The sequence below is a fragment of the Pseudonaja textilis genome, chromosome 8, assembly GCF_049901715.1.
Source record: "Pseudonaja textilis isolate UNSWEBS1 chromosome 8, rPseTex1.2, whole genome shotgun sequence".
NCBI lineage: Eukaryota > Metazoa > Chordata > Lepidosauria > Squamata > Elapidae > Pseudonaja > Pseudonaja textilis.
Window position 1 is genome coordinate 42,778,862 of NC_141997.1, and position 25,820 is coordinate 42,804,681.

A 25,820-nucleotide genomic window follows, 5' to 3' on the forward strand; every position below is an offset into this window, starting at 1 on the left:
CAATTTTCCATAGCCAACTCATTGTGGCCAATTCAGCATGGCCAACTCCCCATAGCCAACTTGCCACAGCCAACTCGCTTGTCATGGTCAACTTGCTGTAGGCCAACTCACCACGGCCAACTTGCTGTGGGCCAACTCACTGCAGGGCAAGATTGACACTAATATCAAAGAAATGGTGGGATCGAATCATTAAGGAAAGGATGTAAAAGGAGGGACAGGATGGGATACGAATGGCAAAAATTAAAATATTTTCAAATTTATTGTCAATATTTAAATTGAACTGTTACATTGTCCTGTGGCAAGTTGTCCCCCAGGTGAGTTGGCTGTGATGAGTTGTCCCATAGTAAGTTGGCTGTGGCAAGTTGGCCACAATGTGTTGGCTGTGGCAAATTGGCCCATTCTGCTTTCCATGCAACCATTCTGGTTGCAGTCTCTAAAGAAAAATAAAAGACCAATGAACATGATTACTCCCCTTGATGTATGCTTCAAATCCAGATTACCATTTCAGTTCATAGGAAAGCATGTGTGAGCTTGTGAAGCCTTTGAGGTGATCCCTCTGTAATTGAAAAAAGGAGGCGCTTTTCTTGCCCACTGAAGTCAAGACATAGAAAAGATTCTCTAATATTTATCAATAATCCTTCTAAAGAAAAAAAAAGGAAAATCAGGAGCCTGGTTAGCACATTTTCCTGTCTTTTTTCTTTTATTTCTTCCTGCAAAAAACTTGCGAAAGTGATGCCTGTGTATAAAATGTTTTAGTCTGAAAAGGAAATGCTACCAGACCCCTCTAGCTGTGCCTTGCAGTCACACTAAAAAAAAACACCTTTCTTGATTTATGTTGATGGTAGAGATATATCTAATCTTATATATCATTGCATAACCCCTGTCAGGAGTTTGATCCTAACAGGGCTCAAGGTTGACTCAGCCTTCCATCTTTCCAAGGTCGGTAAAATGAAGACCCAGATTTTGGGGGGTGGGCAATGTGCAAATAATGCATTGTAAACCACACAGAAAGTGCTGTCAAACTCTATGGGATATGAATTGCATGTTCCTTAAGTAAATCCCTCTCCCAAAATGTTTTTTTTTTCTGCTGGAAACCACAAAATCACAGTCAAGTCATCATGGGACACCGCTAAAATGATCCTCTAAGGCAATCATGGGGTTCCAGGTGTGTGTGTGTGTGTGTGTGTGTTTCTCTGTGTGTGTGTGTGCATGCAGCGGTTGTAAATTCAAAAACAAGCTGTAAGTAACTTTGGAAGATCCTTTGTAACTTTAAATGGTCATTAAGCAATCAGTCATTAAATGAGGAATAAAGTGGAAGAATGATTTCATTAGCTCTTTTTTTTGTATTCTTATAATCTTCTTTTACTATTTATGTTATACAGCTCCCATAATTTTTCAAGAATAGAGCGCTCTATGCATTTTGTTAATCCAATAAATATTCTGCCCATTTCTTTCTGTGAATATGAGAAAGAGGATGTCTCAAGGCTATGTACTGAATTTCTAACACTCCTAACATTTCAACCAGTCTCCTTTCTCAAACTCAGTAGTATTCAATTGAGTTGTGTACTTTATAGTAGCTGATTATAGTAGCTAAACTATTTTTTTGAAAATCAAATGTAAGCACGATCCAATTGTTAGGTTTAGTACTTCAAACATAGGATGCATTTCAGATAGGTAACAAATAACCAAGGAAGATAGGAAAAGAAAATCATAATGAATTTGCAAATAGAAACTTAAATTATTTTTCATTCCAAGTTATAACTTGTCAGTAGAAGACACAAAATTATATCAAAATCTACTATAAATATCCTAAAACCAGGGCAGAAAAATCAATTGTACAATTGTCTATGAGTGAAAATTTGCACCCTCGTGGGTGGCCATACACAGGGCCACACAAGATGCTACCACCACACTTCCATGTAGAAAGCAGACTCACACCCACACAGAAGATGAGACACGACCACGGACCAGAAGCTGTACTGCAGCCGCATCACTACCCGCTTCAAACCCCTCCGATCCATACATGAAGTGAACTGACGCCCACCATGATGTGGCACAACCATGAACGTGAAGCCAAACAACAGGATCACAGCTCACCAGCTCAAATCCCACAGCAACTAAGACTAACCTGAACACAACCAAGCCCCCACCTGAATAGAGCACACCCCCTACCAATCAGAACACAGCCAAGCCCCCACCCAATCAAGTCACACCCCCACTAGTAGTTAAAAGGAAGAAGCAGCTGCAAGCTCACATTACTCTGAGAAGCACAAAGCCGAAGACACAAGCCTGAAGATGATGAATGAGACTTCATCAAAACGTTGCCTAGGTACTTCCAATTTTACACGGAAAACCCGAATAACCAAAGATCCACATACAAATACCCACGAAAACCTCAGTATGATATGTATGTATGTATGTATGTGTCTGTCTATCTATCTATCTATCTATCTATCTATCTATCTATCTATCTATCTTTGGTTATTCGGGTTTTCTCCCGCATAAGATTGGTAGTATCTGGGCAACGTTTCGAGGAAGTCTCATTCATCATCTTCAGGCTTCTGTCTTCGGCTCTGTGCTTCTCAGAGTGTTGTGAGCTTGAGCTGCTTCTTCCTTTTAACTGCTAGTGGGGGTGTGACTTGATTGGGTGGGGGCTTGGCTGTGTTCTGATTGGGTGGGGGTGTGTTCTCATTGGTAGGGGTTTTGGTTGTATTCTGATTGGTTGGGGGGTTGGCCGTGTTCTGATTGGCTGGAGGTGTGTTCTGTTCAGGTGGGGGCTTGCTTGTGCTCAGGTTAGTCTTAGTTGCTGGGGGATTTGAGTTGGTGAGCTGTGATCTTGCTGTTTGGCTTCGAGTTCGTGGTCGTGCTGCATCTTTATAGTGGGTGTCGGTTTGCTTCATGTATGGTCTTTTTTTTTCTTTTTGGTTTGTTAAGAATAATATATAGGTAAAACATTATATTTTATTTCTCCTCCTCCTCCTCCTCCTCCTCCTCCTCCTCGTCCTCGTCCTCGTCCTCCTCCTCCTCCTCCTCCTCCTCCTCCTTAAATTAGCTGAAGCACAACAGTATTCAACAATACAAATTATTCTACAGTAGCCAAATTGGGGTGAAAAATTGATAGAATTTCCTGAACAATACCCAGGAGGGTTCTGAAAAGTGAATAAATTCAATGCTTTATTATATTCTCACTAACTGTCAATACAGTTTTGGTAAATTCTGGCCCACCATATGACCGAAGTGTAAAAAAAAAAAAAAAGATTTCAGAAGAAATAAAAATAGTTGCCAACGCCTTTCTAAGAGAGCTGCTGTATTCTCCAGAAGACATCAAACTACATTTTTAAAAATAAATCTCACAGTAAAAAACAAAAACAAAAACCACTCATAGAGCTGCTTGTTTTTCTAATTTTAATCCTGTTTACATTAAATCATAGTTTATTTTATCGGTTTCTAACCAATAAAGATCCAATTGAATTTCCATTTCTTTCACCCTCCAAATAGAATTCATCTAGTTGCCCAGGAAACTTGTTACTTTATCTGAAATAACCAAGTTCAGCCATATGTTTTCTTCAGCTCTGAATCAAAAGATATTTAGCAATAATCCCGATTATTCAGATGAATAAATAAATGGACTTTTTAAATTATTGGCTGTATAGAATATTATAACATATCCAGTTCATCGACTCACTCACCCTGAATAGTGATGTATTCCAGGTGACAATAAGAAACAATTGTTCCAAAATTGGTTGTTTTCAGTAATTTTGGGGATTCTCAATGCTTTTTGTTGACCATTTCCATTCTGTTGTCCAGTTATTTTGGTTGATCAGGGTTGGCTTTTGCATAGAGTAATCCCATAAACAATTTCTTAGAGAGGTATTGTTCTCCCAACTTGTCCCAAAGGTGCTTTTTCAAGAAGCAACTGGACTTTTTGTTTTTTCTTTGAAGTTGTTTTACTTCTCATCCAAGAAGTTTCTTCAGCTCTGACTGGGAATGGAAGGATTATATTCCTTGCAGATAGCTGGTCATTTGCATCCTTTTAGAGGGCCATTGAAGCACTTGGAGATTTATCTGTGTCCTCGGGGTCACCTGAGTAGTGTAAGTGGTTCCTGCAGTCTGCATTTTTTCCTCTGGAAATCCATTCCTACTCCCACATCATTCAAAGGGTGTTCATTCCAAATTGTATAGTTAAAAGTCTGTACAGATTCTCTGTCATCACCTGTCCCAAAGGTTCTTTGTCAAGAGTCAACTGGATATTCTGGTTTTTCTTTGAAGCCAAGGTGTATAAATCCTTCCATTCCCTACCATCCAGTCAGAGTTGAAGAAGCTTCTTAGATGAGAAGTGAAACGTCTTCAAAGAAAAAAACAGAAAGTCCAGTTGACTCTTGAAAAAGCACCTTTGGGTCAACGATGACCTGAAGGTCTGAGAAACTCCATAGACAGTTCTCCAAATTGTCACTGTAATGGAACCTAGAATTCCCACTGTAAGTAATAATTGTTGTAAGTCATGGCTTCCAATGGACTGACCCAATTTTATGGTCTCTTTTTTGTGGCAGTCATTCAGTGAATGCCACAGTCATTAAGTGAATCAATGTGAGTTTAGTGCCATAAACATAGAGCAGACTATCAATTGTTATCTGTTTGGTTAGGAAAGAGACATGGTTGTGTACAATTAAATGTTCAGAACTTGCCCGGTGCATTATATGCAGTTTTCTCTGAAAAATTAGGGCAAATATTTTGTGAACAAACAATATAACTGAATAACAACCAAGGTACCAGTTATATCGGTAATAAAATGAATAAGCTAGCTATGCTTAAAATTTTGTGCTTTTTTCCTGTGGCAATATAATCCTGTGTAAATTTCTCAGTAACGACATATTGATTTTGTACCTAATTTAGATAACTAAGACTTCTGTCTATTAAGATTTTATGTAATGAGAGGAGGAGAATCAAACTGAATTCTTAACAGCTTTGAAACACTTTTGATTTAGTCACTACTTCTGGAAAGCTATTCATCATTTCCTTCCTTCCTTCCTTCCTTCCTTCCTTCCTTCCTTCCTTCCTTCCTTCCTTCCTTCCTTCCTTCCTTCCTTCTTTTGTGATTTTATAGGCTCTCAGCGACCAACCATCCTCTGACTCCTCAATGTGATATGGACCTCAGTACTTCTGAAGAATTCTACCAAGCTGTTCACCATGCTGAACAGACCTTCAGAAAGATGGAAAGCTACCTGAAGCAGCAGCAGCTCTGTGATGTTATTTTGATCGCTGGGAACCGTAAGATACCAGCACACAGGTATGTGTTAAAATAAAAGAATTAGAATCATTTGTTAGACAGGAATGGGAAAAACATCAAAATACTGGCTGCAATTGCACCTCATTCTTGAAAGCATGTCATTATTATTATTATTATTATTATTATTATTATTATTATTATTATTATTATTTTAAAAATATTCAATTCTTTTAAGAACAGCTTCCTCTTAGCAAGAGAAGCCTACCATGGTGTAAGCTGATATTATGAAGAGTGAGGGTCAGATTGTTGACACTATGGTTTTAGTTCCTACTTTGACATTTTATTTTACAATTTGTGTTTTTTGTAACTAAGGTTAAATGTTTATTAATGGTCCACTATAACCACAACAAGAAGTTTGCTTGATTAGTAGAGGACAAAACTCTAGGCAAGATAAAAATGGGAGAGAGAAAGATTTAAACTATGTAGCACTTTTTACTTTTTGTTGGTTTGTTTTTTTGAAGACTGAGCAAATTTGAGGCCACACTGATTGTAACCTTTGCACACAAGCAAAGGAGGTTTAAATATATATTTTTCTGTAGCTCTTTCATACCATCTCTATGTATCATGTTTTTTTTAAAAAAAGCATAGCATTTAAGCTGTATCATATGCATTTTGTAATAAAGTACTTATTTGGCCAAATCATTTCAATATAAAAATGCAAATTCTGTTCTTTTAGCACAAAGTTGGTATTTAATGGGAAGGTGGATTTTCATCTGTATCTTGACTGAATTTGATTTAACAGCTAATGCAGTTCAGTAGCAATCAGAATTTTTGGGAGCAATAAATGATAAGGGTCGTAACCTTGCCTCTGAATTAAAGCTGCATTACAGTTCATCATCACAGTTAAAAGTGCAAATTTATGGACTGTCTGTTTCAGATTTCCAGGCTATTTGAAAGCATGTTTTCCTTTTGGAATAGCTGACATATATATAGTATATTAGCAGTCTTTGGGCTTAGTGGCCTGGCTGGTGTCTGTGTGTAGAGGAAACTGGGCCATGTTAGTAGAATAGAATAGAATAACAGAGTTAGAAGGGATCTTGGAGGTCTTCTAGTCCAACCCCCTGCCTAGGCAGGAAATCCTACACCACTTCAGACAAATCGTTATCCAATCTCTTCTTAAAAACTTCCACTGATGGAGGATTCACAACCTCTGGAGGCAAGTTGTTCCACTGGTTAATTGTTCTCACCAACAGGAAATATCTCCTTAGTTCTAGATTGCTTCTCTCCTTGATTAATTTCCACCCTTTGCTTCTTGTCCTGCCCTCAGGTGTTTTGGAGAATAGCTTGACTCACACACTTCTTTGTGGCAGCCCCTGAGATATTGGAACACTGTTATCATGTCTCCCCTAGTCCTTCTTTTCATCAGACATACCCAGTTCCAGCAACCATTCTTTATATGTTTTAGTTTCCAGTCCCCTAATCATCTTTGTTGCTCTTCTCTGCACTCTTCCTGGAGTCTCAATGCCTTTTTTACATTGTGGTGACAAAAACTGGATGCAGTTACCAAGGCATTATAAAGTGAAAGAGTGCATGAAACTCCACTCACACAAGAGAGAAGACTTGGGGGTGCAGTTTCGTGCTCCTTCAGGTTTCTCTGTGCCAAAAGCTTTTGCAAAATGACTGGAGGCCCGAAACAGCATAAGATCTCTCCCCCAAAGCCTTCTGTTCATTTGCAGAAGCTTTTAGCATGGAGAAGAGAAGCCTTTGGGGACATGGTCTCATGCTCCTTCAGCCTCACAGAAACTTCCCAATGTTCCAAAAGCAGATATGGTATTCTGGGCAGGCAGCCTTGGTGAATCAGCGAAGCTGAACATGATACACTTGTCAAACTCAGTGTCAGCATTCCAAGTAATGCACAGCTAGTGAAAACCAACTCTAAAAGTTCCCTCATTTTTTCCTCTAATTAAAAGAGCAAATAATTCCCTCCCCAGATGTCACCAGTCACAATGAAAATAGCTCGCAGGCTGCTTGGTCACTCCTCTCCTCTTTCAACTGCCACCTGTTCGGATGACCTTGGTTCCCACAAGAAAACTTTTTGTTTTGACTGATAGTCAGTCTATCTACTCCCCCTCCCTCCAGAGTTCATGGCAACTATGAGGCAGCTTGGTGGCCCAGCTGGAAGAGGCAGAGAGACAGATGTGCACGCAGCTCATGCAAGAGGAAAAAAAAGAGCCTTTGGGATGCTGTTCATGCAAGTGGATCTGCATATGCTCACCAGCCCACCTCTTACATGCCCTGGTTTCGAATAGTCTGTGGCCTGATAGTTGGCTGTGACCTGGGGTTTAGGGGCCCCCATAGAATATAATACATTCACATTTCCATATCATGCATAAGAGAAATGCTTAGGTAGTGCAAAGTAAAACGATATTTAATGATACATGGTATGAAGGTCTCAGCAGGGGCTCCCCAAGGGCCTGTGGATTTTACCTTTTCTCTGCCCTCCTCTATAATAACCAGGTTTTCTAATGGAGGGGGAGAGAGATATCCCTTCTTGCCACCTGTTCTCTATTCCTGATCTACTAGAGCAAGTTTAGAAGGTGAAAACCGTTTATAGCAGGGGTGTCAAACTCGATTTCATTAAGGGCCACATCTGGGTCGTGTTTGACCTTGGAGGACCAGGGATGGGTGGGGAGGGGCGTGGCCATAATGGGTATCGCCGGGGTGGACATGACCATGATGGGTGTGAGACGGGACTTATGTCGGAGTTGCCTGTGTTGGCCAAGTGCTTAGGGAGGACTTCCCTGAGAATCCGTGAGAAACTTCCTTCCTTCCTTCCTTCCTTCCTTCCTTCCTTCCTTCCTTCCTTCCTTCCTTCCTTCCTTCCTTCCTTCCTTCCTTCCTTCTTTTTCATTCCCTCTTCATTCTCCTTTCTACTTCCTTCCCCTCTTTCCTTATTGTTCCTTCCTTGCTCTCTTCCCATCTTCCCTTCTTTTTTGTTTTTGTCTTTCCTCTTCCACATGTGCAGCCTTCCCCCCCATTCCAGCTCCATTTTCACTAGCAGAGGCACCATGGGCTGGTCCTTTGTGGTTTCCCAAAATTTATGTTGCTAAGTGAAACATTTGTTAAGTGAGTTTTGTCCCATTTTTGTCCCACTTTCTTTCCATAGTCGTTGAATGAATTGTTGCAGTTCTTAAGTTAATACCATTGTTATTAGGTGAATCTGGCTTCCCATTTGATTTTGCTGGTCAGAAGGTCACAAAAGCTGATCACATGACCCCCCTGGGACACAGCAACCATCATAAATATGAACCAATTGGCAAGCACCCAAATTTTGATCACGACTGCAACAGGATGCTGCATCGGTCGTAAGTGTGAAAAAGGTCATGGGCCACTTTTTTCAGCGCTATTGTAACTTTGAACAGTCACAAACAGAACTGTTGTAAGTCAAGATCCACCCCTGTTATCCCCTGATCCAGCCAATGGATATATTAAATACTCTTTTGAGCGTTGGAAGAAATTGTGATTTTCATATTGTTCCAATTTGGGCAAATATCATTTCATTTTGGGGAACTAATCAAGGAGCATATGTGGAAGCAGAAGGTTTGATTAAACATGTTATGGAAAAGTTAAAGCCTATTATATTTATATCCAATTACATTTTGGAGTCAAAAGCTTTGGACTCCATGTATTATGCAGCAACCCATGAGAGAAGCAGGGTCCATGAGTTTATTTCTTGTAGAATTTATTCTTGTGAAGTAGTAGTAATTAGAGAGGGGGGAAATGATATTTAAAATACAATTGACATAGTCTGTAGAGAGTCTCAGTCATCCAGGTCATGGTTGTCCCAAAGTTGCTTTTTCAGGAGACAACTGGACTTTCTTGTTGTTGTTTTTTTCATTTTGCTTCTCTTCCAAGAAGCTTCTTCAGCTCTGACAGGATAGCGGAGAATGAAAGGATAGATATTCCTTGCAGGCAGACTCCCAAGTACTTCAATGACCTTTTAGAGCAGGGGTGTCAAACTCAAGGCCCACAGGCCGGATCCACCCTGTGGGGTGCTTTGATCTGGGCCTGGCATGGAAACAGTGAAGGATTGGCCTGTGGTAACTCTACTTGTGGAAATGGAGCTCAGGAAGGCCTCATGTGGCCCTCACGAGCTCCATTTTTGTTCTGCAGAGTTGCAAGAGACCATTGTGGCCAAAAATGTACCTTTCCAAGGATCGCACACAGCCCTCCTGAGCTTAGTTTTCTCTGGCAGAAGGTTGCAGGAAGCCGTCACACCCAAAAATGGAACATGGGAGCCCATTTTCGCTGGCAGAGCAGTTGGGCTGACACAAGCACCCCCAACATGAGTGACGTCAAGCTTCTCCCCCCCCGCCCCCCGAGGTCAAATACAACCTTGATGCAGCCCTCAATCAAATTGAGTTTGATGCCCCTCCTCTAAAAGGACGCAAATGACCAGCTGTCTGCAAGGTATATAAATCCTTCCATTCGCCACTATCCTGTCAGAGCTGAAGAAGCTTCTTGGATATGAAGCCAAATGTCTTCAAAAGTTAAAAAAAAGAAAGAAAGAAAGAAAAAGAAAGTCCATTTGCTTCATGAAATAGCACCTTTGGGACAATTGATGTAGGTTCCTCAACCAAAATTGACCATTCCCTCTGACTCTTGGGAGTTCTGAGATCAATAGCACATGATGAATTCAGGAAGATTTCCTGAACAAGATTAATTACGAGGCACTATTTCATTAAATAATAAGAAAAAAAGAGAGAGAACCATGCACACAGGAAGAAGTAATGCTGCCTGACAATTGCAGTTTCACTTGTCAAAAAAGAGATAAAGTTCTAAAATACGTATTTTGAAAAGTTCAGGCATTTAACTGTATTCAAGTCTATCATATATGAGGCGTGATCCAAATGCAAAAGTGAAAACTGGAGACTTTTTCCACTGGGACTGCTTCCATTATTGATTGTAATGAAAGGGGACTTTAGATTTTTCTTTTTCACTAGCCAGGAACATCCTTAATGGCTGAGTATATTTTGTAGAGAAAAGCACTTAGGCTACCTTTCATTTTTGCCAATGACAGCTGTGTCTTTATTTTTATTATTTTTTTTCCAAGGCAGAACTGAGGAAAAAAGGAGTAGTCGTATAGTAGAAATTGACTTCAAGGAATTTTCTTGATTTCTGGACTTTTATTTTATGCATATAGACAAATTTTTCCTCTTCACCAGACATTTCTATCATTATGATCTACAGTATTCCTTCAAAGAGTTTCATTTTGCTGTTTGGATTATATATTTGCTCTGTTTGGATTATATATCTCACTCATAGCTCTTCTGTTTTATTCATCTGCTGTTAGTGTGGCTTCATTAATGAAGATGGTGTGATTTTATGATGTTATTTTATTATATGGCTGGTTTTGTAAGCTACCTTTGGGTGCTGGTGTGGAAGAAAAGCAGGATATACAACTCTTATAAACCATTTTGATATCCTGCCTATATCCAGGAAACAGTTTCTACACTGTGTAAACAGATGTTCATCAAAATTACTCAATGGACCTATATAAGACTTACTCTTACATACAAAACCACATAGTTCTACTTGGTATCTCTGAGGAAAATGTCAACAGTCCATCTTCTATATAATCAAATCCTTGAAGACCATATCTGGCCAGATCTATCCAATAGAGACATACCATCAAGGAATTTAATTTAGGCACTTAGACATGGATAAGAAAGGCTTGTATATGGATTTAAGAATAGGGAGAAGTAAACCAAATGATACCACAGTACCAAAGGGCGGAAGAAGCAGAAGAGAAGGAAATTCTTTTCCTACAGGGTATATAAATATGTGACCTCATTTGTTTATTTATTTTCCCAAAAACAACTTTCATCAAAATAAATATTTGGCTGCTTACTTGTTGCTTCAATGCATATTTTTTTGTGTGGGTGAGTTCGTTTCCTGATTTTTATTAAATGCCAGCAGAGTAAGACTGCTCTGTACTTTTACTTGAAAAAGAATGTGATTCAGGAGAGCCTGTTTCCAAACAAATGTTTATAAGGTTGCTGTTTTCCCAGGCTAGACTGTGCTAGGTTTTCAAGACTTTTGAAAGTTTACAACACTTGTTGTGGGTTGAGTATTCTCAGAAGTGGAATGCACTGAAATACAGTACATTAACAGATAGATATGTTCCTTCTTTTTCTCTATCTCTGCCCTTCTCTCTCTCCTTATGCTGCCCCAGGCTTGTACTCAGCTCAGTTTCAGATTACTTTGCTGCCATGTTTACGAATGATGTTTGTGAAGCCAAGCAAGAAGAAATCAAAATGGAAGGCATTGATCCTGGCGCCCTTTGGGATCTCGTTCAGTTCGCATACACAGGTAATCCTCGTGCATTGAATTCTGCTTTCAGGAATAAACCCTGATTCTTGTGTTCATCTTTCTTTAACAACAATAGAATATTAATACATCAGCAGTTTATATAATCTGGATTAACAGATGGTAGGAACTTGCAAATATAACATCCTAAACTCGCAAAATGTAGACAAAATTTCATCACTGTTCTTCAAATTCATGAATTATTTGTATAGATTATCCCAAAGTTGTTTATCTGGTATTCATAGTTTTTCCTACTGTTGCCTCCAAACTGGAGGTACCTTTATTAATAGTAATTGGGAAAAACTAGCATTACATTCCTTTGCTATTAGGAAAACAAGAGAATACATACCAGTTTGTAACTTATGATTAATGATTGTAACTATGATTTATGATCTATGACCTATTACTTGCTGTTTGTATGTACGCTGTAAGTTTATGCACCGGAGACAAATTCCTTGTGTGTCCAATCACACTTGGCCAATAAAGAATATCTATTCTATTCTATTCTATTCTATTCTATTCTATTCTATTCTATTCTATTCTATTCTATTCTATTCTATTCTATTGTTTCCTCTACCTATAAAATATACAATTCTGTAATTAGTTTATCTTAAATCTGTGCTTTTAGGAAGAACGATCATTTAAAATGAAAAACAATTGAAGTTCATATTTATGACTAATATAGCTTAGTGGTTAAGGAACAGATTGTAAATGGGAATGCATTAACGCAGATTGTCCTCAGGGTGCAATCAAAAAGACAAGATGATGGCACATAAAAATATAGGCAGATCTTTAACTGCAATATTCTAGTCATTATCTTGACTTTTTTTTTTACCCTATTCTATATTATTTCATCCTGTTGATCAATAAAAGACAATTTCCTGCCTCTTCCATGGTTTTTAAAATGCTGTTGGGCTTAAAAGTACTAACATTTGTTTCTTGCGTTTGTGATGCTGAAGCCAGAAGAATGTATATTCTTTCCTAGGACCCAATTCTCGACTGTGATCATAAATTTCAAATACTATTCCTTATTCCTGGGACATTGGATAACTTACGAAAACATTGCACACAATAACTTTGAAACTCCGTACACAGTGATATTGATCCTTGGGAAAAAAAATAGGTTAATCAGTGTCCTACTGATAAAATTTTTAAGGCTAAAGGTTTATACTAATCATTCATACAACCATATCTCCAAGAAAAATACAAAACAAATATTTTATATTTGTCCTTCAGGTTTTCTTTTTTTCCCTACAAAGAACTAACACATTGATTAAAATACTATGGATGCTTCAAAACTAAAGGAACATTAAATAAAACATCAAAATTAATATTTCAGCTTGCAACCACAGTTCAATGCATAAATTACTTGGGCATGTAAGCTCCATTTAACTTAGTGTTTACTTCCAATTGTTTTGTTTTAGCTTTACCAAAAGCTATTCAGCCAGGTGAACATGCAATATTTATGTTTTAATTTGAACTTTGGGAAATGTGGCAAGCAGTTGTTAATATTCAAATTGCCCGTGGAAAGACAAAACACCATTAAAGGAAATGAAAAAAAAAAAGACTTGCTGAATGTTTGGAGGTCTTTTTTCCCCCCTCCTCATTTTCTGACTTCTCTATCATGTCTAAAGAACCTATGGCTTTTTCAAGGAGGCGCCTCATTAATCATCTGTTTTCTGGTCCAAAATTAGCAGTATGGTGTCCTTGAACCACTGCTGCTGTACAGAGATATGATGATGTTATCCATTTGGTCGTGTCTGATCTCTTGGTGATTCTATGGGCCAGGTCTCTCTGCATCTTCTGAACTTGCACTGCTTCTTTGAGTTGTTCTGTTCTCTTACTGATGTAAGCTTTGATGATGTCTATCCACCATGTTCTTTGGTGGCCTGGTTTCCTGTTGTGGCCCGCCAGCTGTCAGCAGAACTGGCAGCAGACTCAGACGATGAGGAGGTTGGGGAAGAACTTGGGCCAGTTCTGGAGCCTGGGGAAGGCTCTGATGTATGCTCAGCATCAGACACAGAGATAGAGGGCCACCCAGCATTTCCCAGCCAGAGAAGCAGCTGCCTTTGGAGTCAGAGATGACTGAGGAGGAGGAACAGCTGGGGCCTGTTCCAGATGGGTGTATGAGCAGATAGGAGAGGTGAACAATGGAGGGCAATGTTTTGCTTGGGAAGCAAAACAAATGTGGATGCTGAATGGTCGCTCCCTGGCTGGGGAATAAATAGGAGGAAGGGGAGTTGTTTGGTTGTTGCAGACAACCCTTCACATTTCTGGAAAGTTCTGTGACTTTTGCTCCTTGTATGTTTCATGCGACAAAGGCTGCCATGCCGAAACTGAGGTTTGTTTATTTCTCTGTTTGAACTGACTTAATATGCAGGGAGCTCCAGGCCTTGCATTTATCATAATGAGTTGATAAGGACTATTGTTTCAGTTAACTTCTTTCAGGAGTCTTGCAGGGACTTTCTGTTGATGAATGAAGTTAATTCCCAATGTGTAAATAAAGAGGGATTTTCCTTGGCACAGTTTGTTTCTTGCTTCTGCGAAGGAAGGGTCAGAGCAGTTTCCTTTTACCCCTAACTCTTCCAAACATAATTGCATTCTCCAGTGAATTTCCCTGCATGACCTGGCCAAAATAAGTGAGATACAGTGTTATGATTTTCCACAAAGGTATATGCTGAGTATATTTGATCTCTCCAAAGGAAGCCACAGGTGAATTTCAAAATGTTGCATCTTTTCTCCAGTAACTAATCTTCACCACACCCATCATATCCCTAACAGTTACAGGCAGTCCTCAACTTACAATAGTTCATTTAATGACCAAAGTTACAGCACTGAAAAAGGGGGCTTATGATGGTTTTTCACAGTCTCATTTTGGTCTCATTTTCCTTTGAGGTATCTCTTCTAAAAGATCTTTCTTGACTTACAACAATTCATTTAGGGACCATTCAAAGTTACAATGGCACTGAAAAAAAAGTGACTTACGACTATTTTTCATACTTACAACCTTTTGTAGCAATCCCATGATCATCTGATCCAAATTCAGATGCTTGGCCACTGGTTCATACTTATGACCGTTGCTGTGCCCCAATGTGATGGGATCCCCTTTCTGCGACTTTCCGACAAGCAAAGTCAATGGGGAAACCAGATTCACTTAACAATTGGGTTATTTACTTATCAACTGCACTGATTCACTTAGCAACTGTAGCAAGAAAGGTCGTCAAATGGGGCAAAACTCACTTAACAAGTGTCTCACTTAACAGACGTTTTGGGCTCAATTTTGATCGTAAGTTGAAGACTATCTGGACTTTCTCCAGGGGTGGGATGCTACTGATTCTGCCCAGTTCTAAAGAACCAGTAGCTCTGAAGATCAGCAGACACCAAAGCAGTTCTGTGTTTGCTGCTGTTTGGCCCACCTGCCTGCCCAGGTTCTTACCTATCCTTTATTTCCTGCTTTTTCAACCTCAGCTGCTTTGTGCAGCACAGCTGAGGTTGAAAAAGCAGGAAAAAAGAGGCTTTTCAAATGCTGTGCACCTGTGCGCAGTGCTTTTCAGCCTGTCCGGGTAGCACAGCTGATGTTTTTTTACACGCGCGCACAGCGTAAAACATAGTCATGGAACTGGTAGTAACACCGGTTGAATCCCATCCCTGACTTTCTCCCCATGTGGGAGATTTCCCTTTCAAATACAAAAGCAAATATGTGATGACTTGGAAATTGACCAGAAATGTAGTCCAGAAAGATTTAGTCAGTTTCTTTCTTATCTGTATTGAACTAAACATTCCTGGAGTTACAAAGTGGATTGCCCGTGTCAATTACTTTTCCTTATCCTGAGGATAAAGATGTTCATCTACTCCAGGAGTGTCAAACTCAATTTCATTGAGGGCTGCATCAGGGCTCTGATGGACTTCAGGGTGTGGGGGCATGGCTGACTGGGTGGGTGTGGCCGACTAGATGGGCATGGCCAGCTTGACACCATGCCCCAAACTGCTGCATGTTTCCTCTTCACAGTGAGTAGACCGGAACGAAGCCACACTGGCCAATTGAGTAGACTGAGCTGAAGCTACATTGGCCTGATCTTTCCTCTCTGCATTGGGTAGACTGGGCTGAAGTGACGCAAGTAGACCAGGCTGAGGTGATGCAGGTAGACTGGGCTGAAGTGATGGTAGTAGAATGGGACAGCCCCGTGGGCTGGATCCAACAACATCGCAGTCCGGATCCTGCCCCCAAGCCCTGAGTTTGATACCCCTGATCTATCCTGTAATCATAGATCGTATTTATTCTATGGATAAATATTTGCCTTGCATACAAAGTATAGGTTTCATATTACAATAATATCTTGATACAATAGGTATTATATGATAGATAAGGCAACTAATGGGAAAAATCTAACACTTTTCACAACACAAATAGTTCAACCTGTTTGAATGTGTATGTGTGAATTTGTATCTAGATAGCTAGAGTTACATTTTATATCTAGATATTTAATCACTGGTATTGCCAAACGATCCAGCAAAGGCAGTTTGTTAAATGAAAAATGTAGATCAACCGAGCTTTATAAACTTCCTTCTTTGTAAAATAGCAAACCCAGTACTGAAACATTGACGTTTCGATTTAAAATTCTATCAGGCAAAGCAAATTAGTTTTACAGGATAGGTAGTATAAGAGGAAGAATAAAACATGAAACTGTAAAATTGTAAATATGTCTCAAGAAGCAATAATGTTTCCTTGGCAATGCAGTACTCTCAGAAGAATGCCTTTGGCCGGTAGATAAGGAATATCATAAACTACAGCATGTTGTATCTGGGGGGGAAAAATGAAAGAGGAGAAAGCAAATCTGCCAATCATTCAACCCCAGACTAGAAAGTAGGTAATCGATTGATCAATCACTCACTCAATCAAAAAACTGATAAATCAATCAATCAATCAAAACTTTCTACCAACCATCACTGGACTAACTGGGTTAATTAGATCCATAAACTTTATAGAAGCAAGATTCTTTCTGTAGAGGATTGATTCAGTCTGAAATCTCTCTCTCTCTCTCTCTCTCTCTCTCTCTCTCTCTCTCTCTCTCTCTCTCTGTATTTCCTTTTTGTTAAATCTCTTAATTGAATATTAAGAAACATGAAAACTTGAATGAGAATGCTAGATGTAATGTGGTTATATTAACTCAATACATGGTTTCATTACAGCAAAAATGAAATTACTGTTTCATTAGGACTTGTTTAATTCAAATTGTATGCATTATGCAAATGTACAAGTAACACATTGTACAAGTAACACATTTATGCATGTTTTGACCAGAGTATTAATGTTATAACCTTCCATATCATTAGACCCAGATGGGTCTTCTCTCTGTTGGTTTAGAAAAGGGAATTCTGTATGTAATTGAAACGAAAACTTTCCGAGTTTGAGTATATATTATCTGAACATTGAAACAAGATTACACTTATGGATATAAACATCTGAAGTCCTTCAAGTGTATATGAAGGAATTGATATTTACTGCCTAAATTGTTGTTGTTGTTTGCATATTTAAACACACACACACACACACATATATACACACACCCCAATTCATCAAGGTTGTTATTGTTGGATTTTGTTGGTTTTCACATTTTTTGAGAAGAGAGAAATCTCCACTTGATTTTGTCATCATAGATTGACAAAGGTGGGAAAAATGGACATTGTACAGTTGTGTTTTGTTTTGTTTTGTTAAAGAAAGTGTTGGTATAGAAAAATGAGAGAAATCCCTTCATACCCATCTCATGCTTGTTTCACATGAAAAATGAACCAACTGAATGTAGATAATTATGAACAATGGCTAAATCACTTTTAGGAGACTTCTGTGGCCTTTGGCCTTTTTTTATCTATCTATCTATCTATCTATCTGTCTGTCTGTCTGTCTATCTATCTATCTATCTATTATTATTTATTTATTAGACAAGACCCCAAAGAGGTCTTGTGCACACACGTGAAACTTCTTTTATGCTACAGCAACTGTATCTTTCATGTACATATAGCTTTGTGTGTGTGTATGTGTGTGTGTGTGTGTGTGTGCATGCCCCACCCAGAAACATTGCTTTGTGTTGTAAATTTGGAGGCATTAACTGTTGGGAAAGGATAGTTCTCAAATATTCCCATACATGCATCATGAAAAACTTTTTGAAAGTTTTTTGCAAGGCATGATGTCAGTCTTCACAGTCATTTTATTGGGGGAGAAATCAGAGGTGGTGTTCAGCAGGTTCTGACCAGTTTTGGAGAACCAGTAGTGGAAATTTTGAGTAGTTCGGAGAACCGGTAAATACCACCTCTGACCAGCCCCACTTCCATCTATTTTCTCCCTCCCGAGTTCCAGCTGATCGGCTGGGTCTTCTTTTGTTGCCCTGCATAGGAGAACGGAGCTGGAAAGCAGGTCAGTAGGGTGGGAGGGAATGGGGATTTTGCAGTATCCTTCTCCTGCCATGCCCACCATGCCATGCCCACCAAGCCATGCCACGCCCACCAAGCCACACCCACAGAACTGTAGTAAAATTTTTTGAATCCCACCACTAGGAGAAATAGCCTCCATCTGTAGGAAACCTTCCCTAAATGTATCGGATTCAGAGCAAAAAGACAAAGATTTCTCTGACCAGTTGTGTCCGAGTCTAAGGTGCGGTACTGATTTCCATTTGTTGACTGAGAGAGCCAGCGTTGTCCAAAGACATTTTCTGTGGTCATGTGGCCAGCATAGCTATTGTTCTGACCCAGCTTTAGCAAGTAATGATAAGATATTTACTCGCGAGTAAAAACAAACTCCTTTTCAAACAGGGTAGGAGCAGTCTTTTATTCACATGGCTAAACAAAAATCAAAAGGAATTAGTCCCAACAGACTTGGCCAAGAAATCCAAATTGCTTGTTGTATCCTAAAAGTGAATGGTTGTCTGCGACAAGCGTCCACTTCCAAACCCCTACTATTTGTTTCCCAGGGGCTGGCTAGCGTCCATGTCTGCTTTTCCTTGGGAGCCGGCTTATTGTTTTCCTTTGCTCTCCTCTCCTTTTCTCTCTGTGTATATGTGAATCTGGGATGGGCCTCATTTGTTCCTTTCCGTCACTCAGCTCAGACCCCGAAGACAGCTGCCTCTCCACCTGTGGGAGGACAGAAGGCCCTGGCTCTGCCTCAGTCTCTGATGCTGTTTCCTTATCAGAGCCTTCCAAAAAGGCTCCAACGCTGGCCCAGGCTCTCCCCCCACCTCCTCGTCTGACTGCAGCTAGCTCTGCTGGCAGCCACAACAAGCTATATGCCAAAGGAACACTGAATGCTATTACCTTCCCATTGAAGTGGTACCTATTTATATACTCACATTTGCATGCTTTCAAACTGCTAGGTGGGCAGGAGCTGCGGCAAGTAATGGGAACTCACTGCGTTGTGTGGTACATGAGTCTTGAACCTGGGTGGTCAGCTTTCCAGTTGACAAACTCAGTGTCTTTAACCACTGAGCTACTGTGCCCCATCAGATTCAGGGTACTACAGGACTATTCCATGCTAGCTGACGATTACTTCTACAATCCATGCGATGGAAGGGTGATGCATAATAAAATGTAGATGGCAGCCTCCTTAAAAAGGCAGAAAATAAGTGGCACAATTGCAATTGAGCTTCAAATGTGTAAACAAGTTGTTTTTTTTTCAAAATCATGATTGCTTTTTTTCCCCCTTCTTGCCTTACTATTCCAGAAGTGATATTTTGAAAATGGTATCTGAAGAACTTGTGCTTCATAACTCATTTTGTTTTGGTAAGAAATAAAAAAAGAGGTAGCGATGGAAAAATATATTCTTTGGACTCCAGTAAATTTTGATCAATGCACAGTTCTCTCTGTCTCCTCTCTCCTTTGTCTCTCCTTCTGTCCAACATTTTCTCTCTCTCTTTCTGTCCCTCTTTCTCTTTCTGTCCCTCTCACCTTCCTCTCTCCCTCCCTCCCTCTTTCTCTCTCTCTTTTTTCTCCTCATCTCTTTCTCTCTTTCTCTCTATCTCTCTCCTTATTTTTCTTTCTCTGTCCCTCCCTTTCTCTGTCTCTGTCTCTCTGTCTCTGTCTCTCTCACATACACAAACACACACAGAGAAACCCCAAAAGGAAAGCATCTTGTTTAGAAGTTTAAATAGAAATACGAAATACAAATATTCTGTGCTCTTAAATCTCCTCATAAACAGAGCAATCTACCATAATTATGATAAAAGGTCTAGAAGGCTTCAGATTTCATTGCATTTTGCTTTGTTTGTTTTAACACCTGGGGTGAAAAGTTTAAGGCTGCATCCAAGAGAGCCTATCGGCATCTTTCGGAGTTCTCAAAGATACTCTGTAAATATCTAATTTGCTCAATGCCTTGCAAACGCCTAACAATATATATATAAACCCTCTGATTGTAGCATCGATTTACTTATTTTTATTGAAAATTCTTTTGTGTCATCCAAGGTAAGTTACACCATCTTGGCAGTACAATAAAGAAAACAAATTCTGTCACCCAACTAACAAAACAATTCAACATAAAAACACAATGCTACCATTATCTAGCAATTGCAGGAACTGAGCCGGCATTAAAAAAAACCCATAATAACTAAAGTTACAAGAATTTTAAAATCTTACTCTGGCTCCGAAAGAGCCCTAAAGTGAAATGTTTGGTTGTTGAAATGAGTATATTTCACATAATTTCAATTTCTATAGGGATACAAAAATAAAATGCAATTTTGCTTTTTTTTTCTTTGTTTAGGTTCTTGAAAGAAATAAAATCATTCATAAGGTGTGCTTCTTATTTTAGTCTCTTTTTTCTTCCACATCAGGCCAAAAGCAGGATATTACTAAACTTTTTCAAGAACAAAAATCAATCCTGGTTCTGGACCTAAGGAAATATTGTCCTTGATTTTAGTTCTGCGTTTAAAAAACACCTAACTCATTGGATCTAACCACATTTGGTCAAACATTTAAGCTTAGGCATCTTCTATCTATCTATGGAGTCATTAAAACAAAACAATAATTCTTTCAAGAATCTTCTTACTGTTGCTGTGTTATGTGTCTTTGGCAATTTTTGGTTCTAAACCAATTATTTTAAACCACAGTGTAGTAATCAAAGCATCGTGTAAAGCTATTATCCTTTGTAAACCCAAGGTATACTGTTATACAACATCAAATGAGTAATATGATAGAAACAGCAGAATGTTTTAACCTTGCTAGGATGAAAATGAATAGTTTTCACGTGTTGGTACATAATTGCTAAGCTATTAGTTTAAGTCTGCATCTACTTCAAGCATCCCGACCACAAAACTTGGAAGAGCAGGTGATAGGAAGATAAAATTTCCTCAAATCATTTGAGAATAGTAATAGCAATAGCACTTAGACTTATATACCACTTCACAGAGCTTTCCAGCCCTCTCTAAGTGGTTTACAGAGTCAGCATATTGGCCCCAACAATCTGGGTACCCACAATATCATGTTAGAAAGGGATCCCCAAATTACATTAGACTTCTCCGCACTTAATAATTAATATTGGATTTGGCGTTACTCTGAAATCCCAAACTGTATTCATTTTTATCCACTGAATCCCCAGTGGAGATTCTCAGTCATCCAAGTCATGGTTGTCTCAAAGGTGCTTTTTCAAAAGGCAAATGGACTTTGTTTTTCCTTGAAGTTGTTTTGCTTCTCATCCAAGAAGCTTCTTCAGTTCTGATTGAATGGTGGAGGATGGAAGGATTTATATTCTTTGCAATCATCTGATCATTAGCACTCTTTCTGATAGTGGTTGAGGCCACTTGGAGGTTCGGGGTCTTCTGAATAGTGCAATCTCCTGTTTACAACACAGTCCTTTCAGCAGTTCCAAGAAGATTCCACACCCATTTGTACTATTCAGCTGATTGTGGAGCCACAGATAAACCTCCAAGTGGCCTCAACCACTCTCAGAGAAAGTGCTAATGACCAGAGGACTGCAAGGAATATAAGTTCTTGCTTCCTCCACCATTCAGTCAGAACTGAAGAAGCTTCGTGGATTAGAAGCAAAACATCTTCAAGGAAAAACAAAGTGCAGTTGCCTGTTGAAAAAGCACCCTTGGGACTTTTATAAACTGAGAGTATGTTACCTTTATTTTTTTCCCTCTGTTAAGTGAAGAATATTTGTTTTTTTTCCTCAGATATTTATAAATGGACTCTCTTCTACTTCATTCTTCCCCAAGGTTGGATGTCATTCTAAACCAAAATATAAAAATTAATGTGACGGATGTTGCAGCATCAATGTCAAGTATAATCTCAGTTAGCAAGTGGCCTTTAAGGCCTCGGATATCATCAGTTTTAAATCTTACAGCTTTATTTTTTTTTCTCCCAGTGGCCAATTTATCCTAAAATTAGCCTATGTGATTAGTTTTAAATAAAGAGGCAAACATCTGAAATATTTATCACTCTGATTAACTTAATTTATGCTTTGGTGACCAGAATAAATTAAAATGTTTACTCAGAGATAGACAAAAATTGAAGCAAATTTATTAACATCTGTAAGTGCTCAATAGCCTTTATTTTCATATTACGTTCAGTAAATCTTCTCACCTTACTTAATGCATTTTTCTCGTTCTCACTTTAATCAATTCCTGCTTCAAACTTGGAAGCCTTGGGATTTAACATCTCATTCTTACTTATTGATTTTGAGCTAGATCCAAAGTAATAATACTTACAAGTATATTAGATATTGTGAATCAGGGGGTTTAAGTTGATTATGATTTAAATCCACCCGAATTCAATGAAACTAGTGTAACACTAGTTACATTTCAGTTCTTTTAGTTCTAATCTAATCCATTGAGCTTGATTTCTTGGAAATGCAGCAAATCCAACCTTGTTTAGTTTCAGTAGGTCACAGGAGCTGGTTCTCTTCATCTGAGTTTGGAAGCTCAGCAAGATAGAACCAAGTTAGCAAGGGACCGTAGACTTGATTGAAAGTCTGGAAGGTAAACACAGATGGAATTAGCAAAGTAATTCTGTACAACCCTGTTCTCTACAACACACAATGTCTGTTTAGTCATCCTACCATGACTTTGGAATGACTTCCAATTTTAGACTTAGACTAATTAAACAAAAACAAGTAAAGATATAATTTATTTGGGACCGAAAGCAAGAGACCTTCAGACAAATGATTGTCCAGACTCTTTTTGAAAGCTTCCAGTGATGGAGCACCCACAACTTCTGATGGCAAGCCATTCCATTGGTTGATTGCTCTCATCATTAGGAAATTTCTCCTTAGTTCTAGGTTGTTTTTCTCCTTGGTTAGTTTCCATCCATTGTTCCTTATCTAGCCTTTTGATGCTTTGGAAAATGTGCAACAATTAGAATAGAATAACCGAGTTGGAAGGGATCTTGGAGATCTTCTAGTCCAACCCCCTGCCTAGGCAGGAAACCCTACCCCACTTCAGATAAATGGTTATGCAACATATTTTTAAACACTTCCAGTGTTGGAGCATTCACAACTTCTGGAGGCAAGTTGTTCCACTGGTTGATTGTTCTGTCAGGGAATTTCTCCTTCATTCTATGTTACTTCTCTCTTTGATCAGTTTCCACCCATTGTTTCTCATCCTGCCCTCAGGTGCTTTGGAGAATAGCTTGACCCCCTCGTCTTTGTATTCGCCCTTCAAATATTGGCACACTGCTATCATGTCTCCCCTAGTCCTTTTCACCAAATTAGACATACCCTGTTCCTGCAACAGTTTTTTTTTTTTGTATGTTTTAGTCTCTAGTCCCCTAATCATCCTTGTTGCTCTTTTCTGCGCTCTTTCCAAAATCTCAACATCTTTTTTATATTGTGGTGGCCAGAAGGAGGATGCAGTATTGCAAGTATGGCCTTATTAAAAGCTTTGTAAAGTCATACTAGCATTTCACATGATCTCGGTTTTATGCCCTTGTTACTGCAGCCTAGAATTGCATTAGCTTTTTTTTGGCTGTTGCCATACATTGTTGACTCATGTTTAAGTGATTGCTCATTAGGACTCCATCTATCTAGGCTCTGAATTAATTCCCCCTCCTTTTCCACAAAAAAAGAAATGTATGTTTTATAATGTAGAATAACAGAATTAGAAGTGACCTTGGTGGTCTTCTAGTCCAGCCTCCTGCTTCAGCAGGAGATCCTATACCATTTTCTTAAAAGCTGTCCAATCTCTTCTTAAAAGCTTTTAGCAATGGGCCACAACTTCTGAAGGCAAGCCATTCCATTGTTTAATTTCCATGAGGAATTTTTTCCTTTTAGACTAGAACTGTTAGTTTTTGTTTGTTTTTTGACTTGTATGCCATCCATCTCAGGTACAGGTGACTGGGCAGCTTACAAACATTAAACATTTTGCATTACAGCATATAATGTGGTTACATGAAGCCTGTTATTTGAAAAAGGGAGAGATGCAATTTTAAAAATAAAAATTGGCCATTTCATCTATTATAAAGGGCTAGACTTGAGTAAATGTTCATATTTTGCTTTTGTGATTTATTTGTCTAAAACTGATTAGCTTTCTAGTGAGAGTGATAAATTGATAAATGAGTATTCAATTATGTTTTTCACTTTATTTAGACTTAAATCTGCATATCAGTTATTGGTATCGTTCAGCTAGATTGTAAAGTTGAAGATTGCAAAAGGATGTATGAACTATGTGCTTTTTAATCTATTTGTTAAAAGTTCTAAAAAGTGAACATTAAAACACAGGTAGAGTTAGTCCCACTTTTTCCTTAGTTTCACCCCACGGAGAAAAGAAAATATTGTGGTGGTAATCTCAGAGAAATGTATTTTTCAAAACTTCAAATGTTTAATTTATTTAATAGTGCAATGCAAATACTGTGGGGTAATACTGTATGCCATGATTATTCTGAACTGCTGTGGATAATCTACTGATACTTGAGAAAGGAGAGCCCAATGAAGCATTCAGAGAAAGCAAAAACATTAAAATATTGCATAAAGTTGTGTTTCCACTGGTGTCATAATGGCTGAGAATTTGTTTATGTATTTTGTGTTCTTAATACCTGACTCCAAGTTATGTACAAATCTACGAGTAGCAAACTGATTGTGTTTCTTCATCTTTTGTCCAGGTTGTTTGGAACTTAAGGAAGATACCATTGAAAACCTCCTGGCAGCTGCGTGTCTTCTTCAACTCCCCCAAGTAGTTGAAGTCTGTTGTCATTTCCTCATGAAACTTTTACATCCATCCAACTGTTTGGGAATCCGGGCTTTTGCAGATGCTCAAGGATGCACAGAACTTATGAAGGTGGCTCACAGTTACACCATGGTAAGGAAGTGCTGATATGCCTTATCATCACTGCATGAAATCCAAAGATATGTAGAATGGACAGAAGCTGTGAAGTTTGCTCACAGATATACAGTAGTAAGGAAGTCCTAATATGTCTTAGTGTTAAGAGTGCAAAATCCAAAGATATATATGATGCACACAAACTATGAAGGTTGCTCACAGATATCCCAAAGGTGCTTTTTTCAAGAGGCAACTGGAGTTCCTGGTTTTTCTTTGAAGATGTTTTGCTTCTCATCCAAGGAGCTTCTTCAATTCTAGATGAAGCTTATTGGATGAGAAGTGAAACATCTTCAAAGAAAAACCAGGAAGTCCAGTTGCCTCTGGAAAAAAATGTCTTTGGGACAACCAGGACCTGGATGACTGAAAATCTCCATAGTCACAGATATCCAGTGATAAGAAATCCTAACATGCCTTATCAGCACAGCATAGGAGCATGGTGTCTCGAGTGGTTGAATTGCTGGGCAGGAGATCAGCAAACCCATGTTTGAGATCCAAGAGCTGCTGTTGGGCAGGGTTGAGTTCTTGTCCTTCGCTCCAGCTACTGATGGGGACATGAAAGGAGCCCCCAAGTGGATGTCCCCAGGTGATGTCACCAGTTAATCCTTTCAACCCGGAAGCTCCTTGGTGCTTCTGAAACAAGTGCAAGTCACAGCATGAAATCCAAAGACATGCAGAATGCACAGAAGATACAAAAGGGATTCACAGTTATATCAAGCTAAAGAAGTTCTGATATGATACAGTATATTATCAGGGCGTAAAAACAAACCAACCTTTTAATGAAACATCTGATGTCCTTTTTTCTGTTACTATAACACTTGAAAGCAGATAAAGAAGGTACAAATAGCTTTCAGGGTTGATAAAGCAATATTATGAATAAAAGGATTGAACTGGCTACTGTTCATGCATTTTGATAACATTTCAAGACTTCCCTT

General features: G+C 38.9%; 1 protein-coding gene across 2 annotated transcripts in view; it reads left to right on the forward strand.

The window, feature by feature from the left end:
• Window positions 1–25,820, forward strand: part of KLHL1 (kelch like family member 1) — a 122,473-nt gene that overhangs the window by 20,468 nt on the left and 76,185 nt on the right. For both annotated transcript variants that reach the window (XM_087938034.1, XM_026705382.2), the window contains exons 2-4: window positions 5,105–5,287; window positions 11,463–11,599; window positions 24,671–24,867. In XM_087938034.1, the coding sequence (XP_087794160.1) occupies window positions 5,105–5,287; window positions 11,463–11,599; window positions 24,671–24,867 (517 nt within the window). The remainder of the gene's footprint in view (window positions 1–5,104; window positions 5,288–11,462; window positions 11,600–24,670; window positions 24,868–25,820) is intronic.